Source organism: Pieris napi, chromosome 19 (assembly GCF_905475465.1).
Source record: "Pieris napi chromosome 19, ilPieNapi1.2, whole genome shotgun sequence".
Lineage (NCBI taxonomy): Eukaryota > Metazoa > Arthropoda > Insecta > Lepidoptera > Pieridae > Pieris > Pieris napi.
The window spans coordinates 10,355,850-10,370,633 of record NC_062252.1 but is presented as its reverse complement, the minus strand read 5'-3'; the positions used below and the strand labels follow the sequence as shown (position 1 = coordinate 10,370,633).

Sequence of the window (14,784 nt, the reverse complement as noted above, 5' to 3'; positions counted from 1 at the left end):
GAAACGTCGGCGCCCTTCGGACCATCCAGTGAGTCATACTTTATGTTTCGGTCAATAGATGGCACCGTGCACTTATTGCTTTAAGTTTATAGGTTATACTGGGTAAAGTAAAGACCCTATTTGGTTCAGCTATAACATTTTTTCTAAATTAGAAAACTATATTTAGGTTATTTAAATGTATATTTGTGCCATTAAATTTCGTACCATAAGATTTAGAGATGATGTCTTTTAAATGGTGACCTCCAAAGTTGATGCACAATTGAGGCCTATTTATGACATTTTGCATAATTTTCCGTAATATTTCCTGCGATATGTTCCTTATTTCTTGATGTATGTTTTCTTTTATAGCTGCGAGAGTCTGTGGCTTGTTCACATACACCCGAGATTTCAAAAAACGCCAACAAAAGAAGTCTGGACTCGTCAGATCGTGTGATCTTGCAGGAAATCGTCCACGAAATTCACGTTGTGTTTTTATCACTGATGAATTATTCCGTAAGAACATTGACACGATTATTCCACGTTCTTGGGGAGTAAAACGGTCCATGTTTATTTTCAGTGTATTTTACATTTGTTTACTACACAATTTTCAACAACAGAATGAAAATTATCGTCATATAAAAAAATAACCAAATTTTCTTTAGTGCCATTACTTTTGCGCCACCCGTTATTTTAGAAAATTCATTCAGTTATTTTAGTTTCCTGGATAATACCCTGTGATCTACAGGAACAATTTAATATTATTTAGTCTCACAACAATTGACTGCTTGGGTTTTGTAGATGGAAAGGTAAAATAATAGAAGCTGCTGAAATCTTTATAACCTTCAGAAATACCTAAATGTTGGAAATAAATAGTAAATTTCAAACAAATATATTTTATTGAAAATTATAATACAATTTATTAAACTTATTACAAACAATATTCAGTCTTATATTCCAATGATTAACTTAGAGAGATTTTAAAATATCCTAAGAAAGTTGAAAACATCCAGTCTATCATATGACAACCGTTTGAAGGAATATAAATATGACTAGGTGATCTCCTGGATCGTAATATTTTCTGCTGGAAATCGAAATCGGACTGAGGATTTTACACAAAACTAGAGGTGGTATATAGATAGGATTTAATATTGATTACATACCCACTAACGAACGTAAAAGCTATCACTGAAACAGACTTCGGTCCATTGGATTCCACGAGCATGGAATTTGTTGCTATTTGCATTATTCGTCAACTGAATGCAGTAAACGCGTTTTATATGTCACCATCATACATAATAGAAATGGTTAATCATTTTTAATTCTATACTTAAAATCACACTTTATTTCGACTATTTAGAAAACTTTTTAAACGGTTATAAGCCCGAATGTATGACAGTCTCGTCATTCACGACTGTTAAGCACTCGAAGCTAAGTAAATAATGTAATAAATTCGAGTATTCGCGTTAAATAAATAGTATATATTTATTCACTAAAACAACTATTATATCGTTTCCACGTTATATATAATAATCGTATTCAATACTCTGCATTTCGTAGACAATTAGCCAATACCATATATTATAATTAATAAAACGAAAAAACTCTTTCGAAAATATAAAAAAGGTTAAGAAGGATTATTACGTTTACATAATATTTATATCAGAACAATAAAAAACCCCAAACATCCACGTCCAATAAAATTATTATTATTAATTTCTAGATTTCTATTTCCTGGCTATCTATAGTGTGGGGTTCGACAGACATCTGAAAAGAAGATTTAAGATGAAAATTGTGCTAATCTTATGCTTTTAGTTGCGATTAATTATTTGCTTGAATAAAGAAATTGATGCTAATCAATACATACATAATGTAGTATCTATTAATGATTATTTGCATAACAGTATAATTAATATTAATTAGATAACTTAATAATTTATTTTAATAATAATATGATGTAGTGATAAAATAACATAAGAGTTGAGTATAACGCTATTATGTGTGGCAGAATATGCTTACTTTCGATTGTACTATTTTGTACCATATTCTTGCAAATAAATTATTATTATGACATTTTTAGTCTTCAAAACATGCTTTATCTTAATACGTTAGGTCAACCACTAACTTTCGGCATCTAATAAAACCTATCTAGACCATCCTTTACATTTAATAACGTGTCAATAATGAACGAGTGTGGATTTGTTACTAGAAGAACAAACAAATAATTTGTTTAATTGGCTTTAGTTTAGATAATACCTTTTGAGCATTTACTTCTTGGAATACTTTTCAGCGTGTTCTTTGATATCGTGTCGCTATCTTCCGACTCCGAACACATTTGGAAACTTGTCTCTGAAAAAAATTTACATTATTGTATTCGCGAGAACAGCTTTATAGCGAACACAAACTCGTAGGATTTATAATTCGAAGCTCGATTAATTTTTGTGAAATCCATTCGTGTATGGACCAATTTTGATGATTGCTAGTGTATAAAGAAACAAATTATCGTATAATAATAATTCTACCTGAATCAAATCGATGCTTCCTGTGTGCGCTGGGTATATCTTGATTTTCCACATGACCGAACGTTCGAAATCCCACCGCAAATTGTGCGTACGGACTTATTTCGTATAGTTCTAAAAATATTTAAATATTAACACTTCGTTGCAAGTATTCAGAAATATAATACAATTGACATATATTTAAATAAAAAGGAGGGCAACTGGCGCACTTATCGCCTTTAAACGATCTCTTCCAGGCAATCACTGTAAGGATGTGTAATTTTTTTAGACAAAACTAATGTGCAAAGCAATTAAACATATGTTACCAGTGAAAAGGACAGTAATACACAAGTTTTACTAGGTAGATATATTATTATATTATCTAACTCAATATATGGTGGTACTTAATTTAAACTGTTTTGGGAAACGCAGATTATTCTGAAATTTCTATTCTTATTACAAATCGTAGCGACTGTATTTAAACCACAAATTATCTAAAATAACTATGGTACAAAAACTCTTTGTTGAATTATCTCTAAACTTCTCTAAATTTTTTTTCATTAAAAGAGGGTACTCACCATGCTTGCTATTATTTCTAACTGGTATTGGCGTGCTATATATCCTGTTTTGCACATTCAATGCATTTTCCTTTGCAGCTAAATTGCTATGTGACGTGTTCGTTAAGCCATTCTCAGATTTATTATCTATGGTTATCGAGTCTCTGTACTCTATGAAACTGTTGCTTCTGAAAAATATAATTAATATAAATTCATGTTTAATATTCCAAAATGACAATAATTTTAGGCAAAAGAAATATATATATATTACATGAATAAAATGTATTAAATATAATTAGACTTTTTTAAACTTTAGTAGTTAAATTAGTACTGAGATACTTATTTCATAACTTAATCATAGGTTTCAAAAGTGTGTGTCTTAATAACATTTAAAATATAAAATTCTCGTGTCACAGTGTTTGTAATTAAACTCCTCCGAAATGGCTCGACCGATTTTCGTGAAATTTTGTATACATATCGGTTAGGTTTGTCAACATCAATTTTTCATCCCCCTAAATGTTAAGGGTGGTCCACATATTTTTTTTATGATACATCATACAAAATACACACAGCCCTTAATTTTCACCCCTCTACGATCAACCGCAATTTTTTATTATAGTAGTTAGTTATTTTTATGTAACTAAAAAAAATATTTGCCAGAAATAATATACATGGCAAAACAACGTTTGCCGGGTCAGCTAGTAATATATAATAGAAATTAACAATTAACAGGTAATAATTACAAATAAACTTCAAAGAATTTAGGACTCGGCTATTATGTTATCTTTCTTTAAGGAATTTATAAATGATTAATATCGTATGTCGGGACCAAGTTACCTTTGCCTCATAAACAGTATGTAGATGCAACAAATTAGGCAGACCACTAGTAAGATAGAACTTAATATTATCACCAACATGTTGAGATCAAAAACATCTGATAGCGGGCCAACTTCAGCTGAAACAAAGATTCTTTTTAATAAATAAAAATATTTTGCTGATTGCAGTGACTAAAATAAGTCACACATTCATGAGAAAGTAAAATTATTAGAACTTTAGATTTTAAATATTCTCTAGCTGTATACCAAAACTGGTAACTAAAGTGCCACCTGGTAGCTAGTAGTTTGTGTCTGTCTATGTTTATTTTTATTGTCAACTATTATGTAAAATTTGTTTCAGTAATAATAGACAGTAGGTACTAGTACAGGAGTTGCAGGTTAATTGATATATCATGCGTATATCTCTTAAGTACTAGGTTCGATTTCTGGTGATATTATAATCAATTCGATTTGGAATGCAAATAATTCTCATCACTAGTACATGCCACAATGGGAGACCTCAATTTTTTTAGATCAATGATAAGGCCAGAGCTTAATATTGACATGTTTACTAATACTTACTTCCGTCAACATTTTTTGTAGCGAAATTATAAATACTGGTAACACTGCCAGCTTCATTAGTGGCAGTGACGCGGACCTGGTACCACGTAGCGGGAGATAGATCTGGTATCGCAAATGAGCTCGATCGGTAGCTCGCTTGGTACATGGGCAGATTCCAGCTGGTGTCTGAATATGACTGAGGATAGAAGAAAAATAAACGTATTTTAACAGATATTTAACTTGTATGATGCAATAGTAGTATTCCCTATCTTCCTCCGAAGCGCATCAATTAGTCAATCCTGACCTAACTCTGGATACGGATTCGACCTCTCTCTGGATACGGATTATATCTTACTTCGACCATACAATGCGCAAAGGCAATGAGAACTTGGAAAAACTAATCGTGGTTGGTAACACAGAAGGCAAAAGATCGCGTGGCCATTCACAAACCAAATGGACTCATCCTCAAAACTGCACAGTCTTATGAAAATAAGAGAGGCGCTGGACAGAAACCTATGGAAACAGATAGTCCGCTCCGGGAGCTATCTTGTGACTATGACGCGCAGACATGAGCTGCCGATTGAAGAGAGATGCAATTGTTATATGTAAAATAATCATAGTACGCTCTTAGAACAATTTTTTTGTTTAGTCATCCAATGAACCGGCTTTTCGGTAAAAATATAATTAATATACAGGAGGACAATATATTTTATAGTACAAAGCGAATATTATAACTCACGCAACTGATCTCTAAAGAGCTTAAGCAAAAAAAAAATATTTTTGGCATATTATTATTTCTCTGAAAATATATTTTAAACGGACAATTTATGCAAGTAGCGCTGGTAACTTCATCTGTGACGTCATTTAAAATTGCAGCGTTGACTTGATTTATGTCAACCCTTGATTATTCCTGATTAAATGTCAAATAAGAGTGTTATAAAATAAAACAAAAATATTATCAGAATACTTACCAATGTATTCTTAGCTTTAGTCCAGACCCGAGATCCAATCGGACGATATTCCACATCCCACGTCCTCATGTCACATCCACCTCCTTCCCAGCCAGCTAATTGAATGTACATGTGCGAGCTGTTGCTCCACAACCATTCGTTTGATGATGGTGGAATCGGAACTGGAATTGTTCAGATAGGGTTATTACGCGAGTAAACTTTAGAGTAAAACTATTAATTTAGGGCTCGCAAACATTCAGAAGGTGCACTTTCTATTTCACCACTGTCATATATCACAAAAGTAGCAGGATTGTCAGATTGCGTGTTCATTCGACACGTCGTGGGTTTAAACAATTTTTCAAATTTAACATCATTTATTCATTTAGGTAACACAATGAACACTTATAACGTCAATAAAGAAATACATATTAAATGGTATTTTACATTTACTGCCAGTTCTCAAATCAAGGGCGTAGAACGGATGAGAAAAACTGGCAATAAACTCTCTGCCACTCTCTTTAAACGCCAAGTTTTTTGTTTTACAAAATGATTAAGGAGCTGCAACCATTACACCATGTTCCACATGACATCTTAAATAATTAATAGTTAATTAATGATAAACAAAGATTTGTCCTCTATCAGCAGTACGCATGGTGAAATAGGAGCACGCAATTACATTCTCGTGGCAACAACACGCAGATACCATAGTCTAAATAACTAACATCACCGCATATATATATGAATTCAAGTCCGACCAGTAGCACTGCATTCCAACTTAAGACAAATACTTAACTCTAATATTATTATTAGTACTCAACTGTACACTGTATTCATATTACTTTTTGTATTGTAAGAACTATAATTTTTAAAAATACAATATCAGAAAATAGCTTATCCGTTATACCTCCACCCAAAGTGCTGGTCTCCATATAAGCTGGTTGTGAGGTTCCTACTTTGCTGGATGCAGTAATTCGTATAGAGTACTTAGTTCCGCATTTTAGGCTAGTAAGAAGGTACTTTTGTGTGGATTTGTTGGGCAACTTGTCAGGTAGATCTGGCAACTCGTCGGGCGACCAGGAATCTTGCCACGGTCCGTTTGCTTCTTTCCATGTTAAGCTGTACGCTGTTGAAGAGATTATTAATAATTACAAATTAAATTATTATTAAATAATCTTTTGTGACATTTTTGGTGATAATAATATACAGTTCAACTAGATAAATAGTACAATAATTAATGAAAACTAATAATTTATTTTAAATAATAATCTAAGTGCAAGTACTTACAAATTTTTTGCCCCAAAGTCCTATTTATTAAGGTCGGCTGTTCCCATTCAATCAATATGCTGTCCTTAAACGGCGTAGCCCGAATTACTGGTGGTTCGGGTAGAGGTAAAACAAGTACTGTGTACTCCACTGAATCAGAACCGTAAAGGTTTTTCGCCAAGCAGGTGTAGTTTCCGCCCAACGATTGGTCTATATCTGGAAATAAGATACTAGATACTATAAAAATATATTGATGAAACATTATTTTTTGTTTTTCCTAAAAAGTATATAAACGGTCTAAAGTTCATCGAAATTTACTCAAAATTATCCACTCGCGTACAACAACAGAATATATGCGAAATAATCAAATGCTTATTGCTATGAAATTAATGCTAAATTAATGTATGAGTGCCTCTCGGGGCGTAAAAACTAACAAAGACTGAGTGAGCAAAATGTTCAGCCTTGTCTCGTACAGGCGGGACACTAACTAATCAGGCCTTAGCTGCAAAGTTAGCTGCTACGTAGTAAAGCTGCATTCCTAGAAGTTAGCACTAATAGCTGCCCTAATCTATGGCTTATTAAAACTGAAAAAAATAAGAATGTATACTCACTATTTATAAGTAGACTGTCGTCATGATTCCGAGTGAAGCGGGGATGGTGTGTGATGATATTGTGGTTGTGATACCACACCGTACGAGCTGCAGGAGATCCAACACACTCACACCGTAGGAGCAGAGAAGATCCAGCTCCTACAGATATTGTTCCGCCTAGGGAAGACACGCCAGCAACCACTGAGGGAAAAATTATTTTAAATAATGCCAGGTACTTATCTGCGTTTGCTTGACATAAGTAAATCATTTAAAAAAAACCTGTGTTTTCTTATGAAAATGTATTAGAAGTTCTTCTTTGGCGAAACAAGGTAAAAAAAATTCAAAAATTTTATTGTACGTTAGAAAAAACGACACTAACAATAGAAAAAAACTAAAATGTTGACTATAGCTAACTTCAGGGTGTCGGCTTTTCGTGACGGTGTGCGCTCGCAATGTAAAAATTTACTCTCATCATTTTTCCCTAACGCACCAAAAGAAGTATAACATCAAAAACTTAAAAATAAGTACTTAAATTACAAGAAAATAATAAAAAATCGTATTTTAAATATAAATTTTCACGAACTGGTTTAAATAATTTTAATAGTGTTGAAATATTTTCTTCGAATGATGCAATAATTTGAATAAATTTGATTTATATAAAGTTACCTCTCTGTGTCGGAGTTTGACTTAGCCGTTTACTTGCTCTTCCTTCCCCAACCCTGGTAGATGCACATACCCAAACTTCATATGTTCGGGAAACACTTAATTCCTTTACTTCCGCTGTGGTTTTACTTGGTTCTATTCGCTGAGTTAATGTCATTCCACCACTAAAATTTTTATTCATATTTAACAAACGACAAGTTTTCTTATTTGATAATTTATTTTTATATGCGAGACTTTTGTCTATGGGCATAAGTGCACCCAAGTATGTTTTTTAATATTTTATTAAGTATTTAAATTGTTAAAAATACATTACATTTAATGTGTGCAACACTTGATTTAGACACGTGCTTTCTTGTTTGTAAAATATTTCGTAAAAAAATTATTAGGAAAAGAAACCTTAAATATTTAAAAAAGTGTGTATTACGTAGTAAACTTTGCGATCATATTCTTCGACAAAAGCACTAACCTTAGAAACTAAATGAAACAAAAGTACTATTTCCTCTCTTTCTGTATAATAATGTAAACGCTGTGATGAAGAGAGATAGATGAGTATTTTAAAACTTTGCAATAACAATGATTTATTCTTCTTGATTAAGGAAAAAATCCTGTTCATTGATAAACTTTAAAAACCAACCTTAGTCCAACAGGCTTAGCATACACAGTGTAATATAGTATTTCCCCATTAGGTCTGTCTGGTGATTTCCAACTAACGAGAAGCGATGTTGGTGATAGAACCAGTGCTTTAACATCTGCTGGTGGACCAGGTACTGCAAGTATTAAAAATTAAATACAATTTTTTCTAACGACTTTAGGTTTCATATATTTTTGATTACAGTTAAAGGTATTCTTAGCTTTGTGAAGTAAAAATAAATTTCGATAACAATCATTATATAAAGTCAGTTAAAATGAGGTCATAAATGATTGTTTTTGTATGTGTGGACATAAAGTGGTGACAATTATAATCTAACTCAAAATAACTTTTAAATAACCGATTCTCTAATTTTGGGAGTTTGTTGTAAAAACAAATACTATTCAATATAAGGAGCGGTTTATCTTCTGGAGCCTTGTTGGTCGAACGCATAGATTAGTTCTGTTTCGAGTATTATACTGATGACAGTCACCATTTCTTTTAAAATATACTTACTATCTACTAATTAAGATCCCGTAGCACTGTAATCAGTTATTAATTTTGTACATAAACATACGCAAATAGGCGATCACCCATAACCACTAACGGACATATTATTTTCAATAAACTATATATAATTAAAATACTTACCATCTTCTAACGTTGCACATATTATTGGATAAGTGTAGGGCCCAACACCATAGCTGGAGAAGCCAGCTACCTTAATTGTGTAGTTCTTGTACTTCATCAAATTTTGAAGATACATCTCTGTGTGGAGAGATGTTGCGTTTTGCCAGGCGCTCTCTGAAAAGGAAGGGAATGACTTATTAGCATAAACTATAAATACATAAAAAGTTGTGCAACATTTTAAGCTTATTATATTTTATAAGTCACTGTATACTAAAAGGTAATGTGACGGCGCAGCGTTGATAAGTTTTTAGATCATTTGTTTTGACGTGATAACGTCTTTAAAATCGTTTTAGTCGGGTGACATGTTCAGAAACTTGTGTCACACCAAAACCTCACGAGCGCGATCGCAGGTATAACGAGAGAGAGACGGACCGATCTCCCGTCTCATCTCGAGCGCTGCCAGTCATTCCGTGAATGTATGAAGAAAAATGTATATCATAGTCGAATAAGTAAACTTGTCATTTTACACCCGAAATTTATCATCAAAAGTGTGAATAAAACGATAGATGTAATTTAAAATTTGAAAAAATTGTTATCTTCATTAATTCCTTACTTCCCAAAAACTTATATCACCAATAAGACGTTATCACGTAAACATCTCGATCGTAAACCTACTTTACAAACAACCAATATTTTTTTTTTAAATACTAAATATTTGGAGGCCCAATTAATTATTACTGACTGTTAAAGATGGTAGCAAAAGACCAGATTATGGAGAACCATTACGGATATAGTGATGTCTCCAAGCTATTCTAAACTATTCGAGTTTAATACGAGAAAATTACCTTCAGTAGCATATAAAATGGTGTATCCTAGCAATTCAGGTGTTTTCAGCAGCGGCTGCCATCCTATTCTGACTGAAGTAGGGGAAACCGCAGTACATTCTACAGATGTCGGGGCATTCTCTGGTGCTGTAAATGTTCATACGAATTATTTCAAGACTATATATTTCATACAAATTTATTGACTCCTGTCTGTTAACCCTTTAAAATAGCAATACTAATGTGTACTGGTTAAAAATAGTAGTACTATTACGTCAACAGCGCGTATGGCAATTTTTGTCTGAGGAAATAATATTGAACTGCGCCAACTTTAACACATTTAGCGTTATATTAAATATAGGTTAAAAACGACACGGAGTTATATATTTAGGCGCATGAGGGTGAAATTTTTACGGAACGTCACGAAAATGTGCAGCGTTTTTGTCGAAGAAAAGGGAGCGAGCGATTGAGACCGATTGCGAGAGAGTGAGAAGGGTGAATTACCTTATAGAAATTATATTTTTAAAATTAAAATTTCGTAAAGAGAATTTATGAAATATTAGTATTTTAAATTTTATGCAAAATAATTGATCGAAATCTTAAATGACGAACAGTAAATTAAAATGCCACGTGTTTTTATTATCGAAGAAATACTTCGACACTTTTAATATTTTAATGACAATTAAATTCCTAACATATCTTCCTATTTCACTCCCCCTAAGTTTCGGAAATTTTTATATTTGTATAAATATGAACAAGAGTTAAAAATTAGTTTGCCAAAGCAGTTTCACTTCTGACATGTGTATACGCACGCACTTTTTTATTAGTAAAAGGAGAGTTACCTCCAGCTTTAGTCTCCTGAAATACTGGTGTGGAATAGGGACCAATGCCGGCGCTGTTAGAAGCTGCTATAGATACAGCATACCTAAAATGTAAGGTTCTTGTAATAAGGTGATATGAGGTAGGTGATCGGCAATGGTAAGACATGCCTTTTCTCACGTTGTTCAAGTTAGCAAGTAAGTAAGGTACGTTGGTGCAAGTTAATTACGCACATTAAATACCAAAACTTTATTATCAATAAAAAACCTAATTTTTATTATACATAACTAAATTATTACCGAGTATTCTTCAGAAGCCCTCTGACAGTAGTCTCCAGTTTCCCAGCCTGATGAGACACTTTTAGCGTCTTTGTTTCTCCTTCATCTGAAATCATTTAGTTTTTAGCTTTTAACAGCACGATAGTCGACATCGAAGTTATAAAACTCGCCGCGTTATAATTTTATTTAAGTAAATTTTTTTTCTGAGCAAATTTTCCTAGGATTGAATTAAGTTTCAATTCAATAATAGAAAAAAATACAAGAGTAAAATAAAATAAAATCTCTAGTTAATATACGATAAAAATTTACATAGTACGTGTAAACGAAAATTAAACATAGCAAATATTAACAGGGCCGGACTTATTTTTTTCTGTCGAGCTTTCGAATCAATCATTTATTGTGACACCAAGAAGATTATTTTAGTATTTAACAAACATATAAAATATATCAAAAGTTGTTTACTATTTTAACAATTTTTTTTTGAGTTTTTAATTTATTCAGTGATAATTCTCTAATTCCGCTTAGGAGTTTGTTGTAAAAACGAATACAATTTCCTTATAAGGAGTAGTTTATCTTCTGGTGAAAGCCACCATTTGTAATATCTCAAAATAAACATGATATGCTTACCTGCCCCAATATTTTGTGGCACAGCCTTTATATGATAGCCAGTGATGAGCCCGTTATGTGTCTTTACGTCTGGTTGTGACCATTTAAGGTATAGCTCGCCTGGTTCGTCAGTTTGAGAGACGCGAAGCTGCTGCGGTGCTGATGATGGAGCTAATCAATCAAGGATTATAACAGTATACAAATAGAGGAATATATTTATATTTATAAATATTTCGTTTTTTTTTATTTTTTTTTATTGGACAATTCACACCAATTGACCTAGTCCCATGCTAAGCTGGTGAAGCTTGTGTTATGGGTACTAGGCAACGTATATACATACATATTATAGATAGATATAAATGCATATTTAAACACCCAAGACCTAAGCATAACACCAAATGCTCATCACATCGATGTTTGTCTCAGCCGGGGATCGAACCCGGGACCCATGGATTCGCAGTCAGGGGTACTAACCACTAGACCAATGAGCCGTCAAGAGACGAGTATAAGAGACTTAAAATACTTTTAAGAAATACCTTCTTCTTCCGTGGTAAAATGGACTGGGTCAGTATAATGGCTGAGTGCTACTTGATTGACAGTCGCAACTCGCACGGAATAGGAGCTTGCTGGACGTAAATTCTGGAGCTTGTATACTTGGCGGATTTCGTCGTCTTTGCTGAAAATTAAATTATAATGTTTTTTTTAATTGTTACTTTAATTATAACACACAATATGTTTCAAAATTTAGCTAACGCCACAATAGCTATGTGAACAACCTTATTCGTGAATACATAAAAAGTCCTTCATATAAAACAATTTTTTTTATAATTTTGAATTCAAAATTAATATTTCTAATACTGTTAGATTTAAAACCTGGTACTCTTACGCCAGACTGGCGTTGATAATTTTTTTTTGTGCACGCCATCCGTCCCAAACATTGTGGCCCTACATTGGTTCTAATATGTTTCTTTTTTTCTTCTTCATAATAAATGAATTGAATATTAAGGAAGATACAAGAAGGCTTCTCGAAGCTTTTGAGATGTACGTCACACGCTTCGCATCAACTGGATCCAAAGAGTGATGAATGAAAGAGCCCTCCAACGCATCGGGACACGAAAGTTTATGCAGACTGTTAAAATACGGACTGTTGCATATCTCAGTCATATTTTGCGACATTGATACGACTTGTTTCAGCACATCATAATGGGCAGAATTCAAGACAAGAGAAGGTGTAGTACAAGAAAGAAGTCTTGGTAGGGGAACGTACGAGAGTGGACCGGCATCACATCCCCTGAGGAACTAGACGAGCGCAAGATACCCGACAATTTAACCGTTGTTAATAGCCAACCTTTAGTAATAAAGTGGCACATGAATAAGAAATAAATGAATGAACAGCAACAACTGAGCGTTTTTCAAGGCAGTTTTTGCCGCGCACCACCACTTTGTGGAAACAGCTGCCCACTGTAGTATTTCCGAACCAATTCGACTTAGGGTCCTTCAAGAAACTCTTTTCTTAAAAGAGTACTCTCTTTTCGTACCAATTCTTAAAAGGCTGGCAACGGCGCGAGCCCTCTGGCATTGAGAGTGTCCATGGGCGGCGGTATCACTTAACATCAGGTGAACCTCCTGCCCGCTTTCCCCCCGTTCTATAAAAAAAAGCTTTGGTGATAATTTCATTTAAAAACAAAAAGAAATAACTTCCGTTATTTATATTTTATTTAAAAAAGCGATACAATTACCTAGTAATATTGATGGTGTCAGCGCCATCCCATCTCGGTACATTAGCTGGTGCATGCTGCAATGTGTAATGTTCCGACTTTCCTCGCCATGAAATCGTCGCTGTCCGCGAGTTTACTGATTCCACCCGCAGTTCCGTTGGAGGTGTTGGAGGTTCTGGAATAGGTAATTGATATAGCGATATTGAAACACACTTGTTTATTAATGTGCAATCATTAACGATTTCTTTAATCGTATACCCGTATGGTGAAAAATTTGTGTATGCATTTTCAAAAAGCATTTTTTCTCAAACATTATCAATGAAACAGATGTTAATGCCAAGGCTCATTTAAGTTTTAAGCGCTATTGGATATATCTACATATAAATTAAAATTACACGTAACGCAGAAAAATATAGTATAACATTATTATATGATACGCTATGTTATACTTGATTCAAATAAATATGATTTCTGTAAAATATACTGTAACACGGGGCAAAAAAGTCGCAATAACTTTTTGGTAGAAATGGAAAGAGTTAAGTAACAATCTTGTTTTCGTGAACAGCCCAGGGATAGTACAAACCAAACAAAACTTTCTTATCTTTTTCCCCTAGGGTGATATATTTTTACACGCTTCATATTAGCTTCACCTGTATGTATGTATGTATGTATGTATGTAACCGACTCCTTCGGACTCGATTTTGACCCACTTTTAACGGACAGATTTAATTCAAACTTTGTACACATATAAAGAATCAGCGACAATATAATAATTTCATAGGTTTATCTCGAAAAAACAATGTTTTTTTTTAAGTCCACAAAGCAATACGATTAAATTGAGACAACACGTATTGCTGCTAGGACTAAAAAGTGGAAAATAAATATAAAATGGTTGCTCGATAGACGAAAAATATGGCACAGAGCGCCCCACGCTTTTTTTCACAATAATACCAGTATTTTTTGTTCATAACCATTTTCAGCCTAAATTAGGAGTTATTTTTCACTTTTTAGTTTGATGTGCTTTAAAAGCGTGTTTTATAGTTTTTTTAAACTATATTTATTTGTATCTGTTTGTTAGTTTCTTACCCAATATATGTATGTACAAGTTATAATTCGCTACGCCATAAGGATTGCTTGCTCGACATTGGTACACGCCCGCATCCCTCGTCTCAGCGAAGTTGATAGTGATTGAGCTGGTGATCGCTGATGACGTTTTCACTTCTGATAGTTTTAACCTGAAATTCATAATTTTGGTTGTATGTAGTAATTTTATTATTTCGCTAAGGGATTCCTTCCATTAGCGAAAAGCGAATCCCTTATTGAAAATCATAGTTCTTTTGTATGTGCGCGTCACACACTTAATTTTGTCGTAGTGTGTGTTGTGTGTTAATATAGCATATTATTTTATTAT

General features: G+C 33.3%; 1 protein-coding gene across 1 annotated transcript in view; it reads right to left on the bottom strand.

Annotated features, from left to right (window-relative positions):
* Window positions 1-1,692: 1,692 nt before the first annotated feature.
* LOC125059084 (Down syndrome cell adhesion molecule-like protein Dscam2) overlaps window positions 1,693-14,784 on the bottom strand; it is a 56,182-nt gene continuing 43,090 nt past the window's right edge. The window contains exons 14-33 of the mRNA XM_047663285.1: window positions 14,460-14,608; window positions 13,395-13,548; window positions 12,192-12,331; window positions 11,677-11,826; window positions 11,071-11,155; window positions 10,795-10,877; window positions 9,977-10,102; window positions 9,153-9,305; window positions 8,508-8,640; window positions 7,877-8,037; window positions 7,232-7,411; window positions 6,642-6,836; window positions 6,262-6,480; window positions 5,379-5,539; window positions 4,429-4,603; window positions 3,869-3,986; window positions 3,053-3,219; window positions 2,499-2,609; window positions 2,233-2,325; window positions 1,693-1,743 (exon numbers count right to left, since the gene is read on the bottom strand). Coding sequence (XP_047519241.1) covers window positions 1,715-1,743; window positions 2,233-2,325; window positions 2,499-2,609; window positions 3,053-3,219; window positions 3,869-3,986; window positions 4,429-4,603; window positions 5,379-5,539; window positions 6,262-6,480; window positions 6,642-6,836; window positions 7,232-7,411; window positions 7,877-8,037; window positions 8,508-8,640; window positions 9,153-9,305; window positions 9,977-10,102; window positions 10,795-10,877; window positions 11,071-11,155; window positions 11,677-11,826; window positions 12,192-12,331; window positions 13,395-13,548; window positions 14,460-14,608 — 2,782 coding nt within the window. The 3' untranslated portion in view covers window positions 1,693-1,714. The remainder of the gene's footprint in view (window positions 1,744-2,232; window positions 2,326-2,498; window positions 2,610-3,052; window positions 3,220-3,868; window positions 3,987-4,428; window positions 4,604-5,378; window positions 5,540-6,261; window positions 6,481-6,641; window positions 6,837-7,231; window positions 7,412-7,876; window positions 8,038-8,507; window positions 8,641-9,152; window positions 9,306-9,976; window positions 10,103-10,794; window positions 10,878-11,070; window positions 11,156-11,676; window positions 11,827-12,191; window positions 12,332-13,394; window positions 13,549-14,459; window positions 14,609-14,784) is intronic.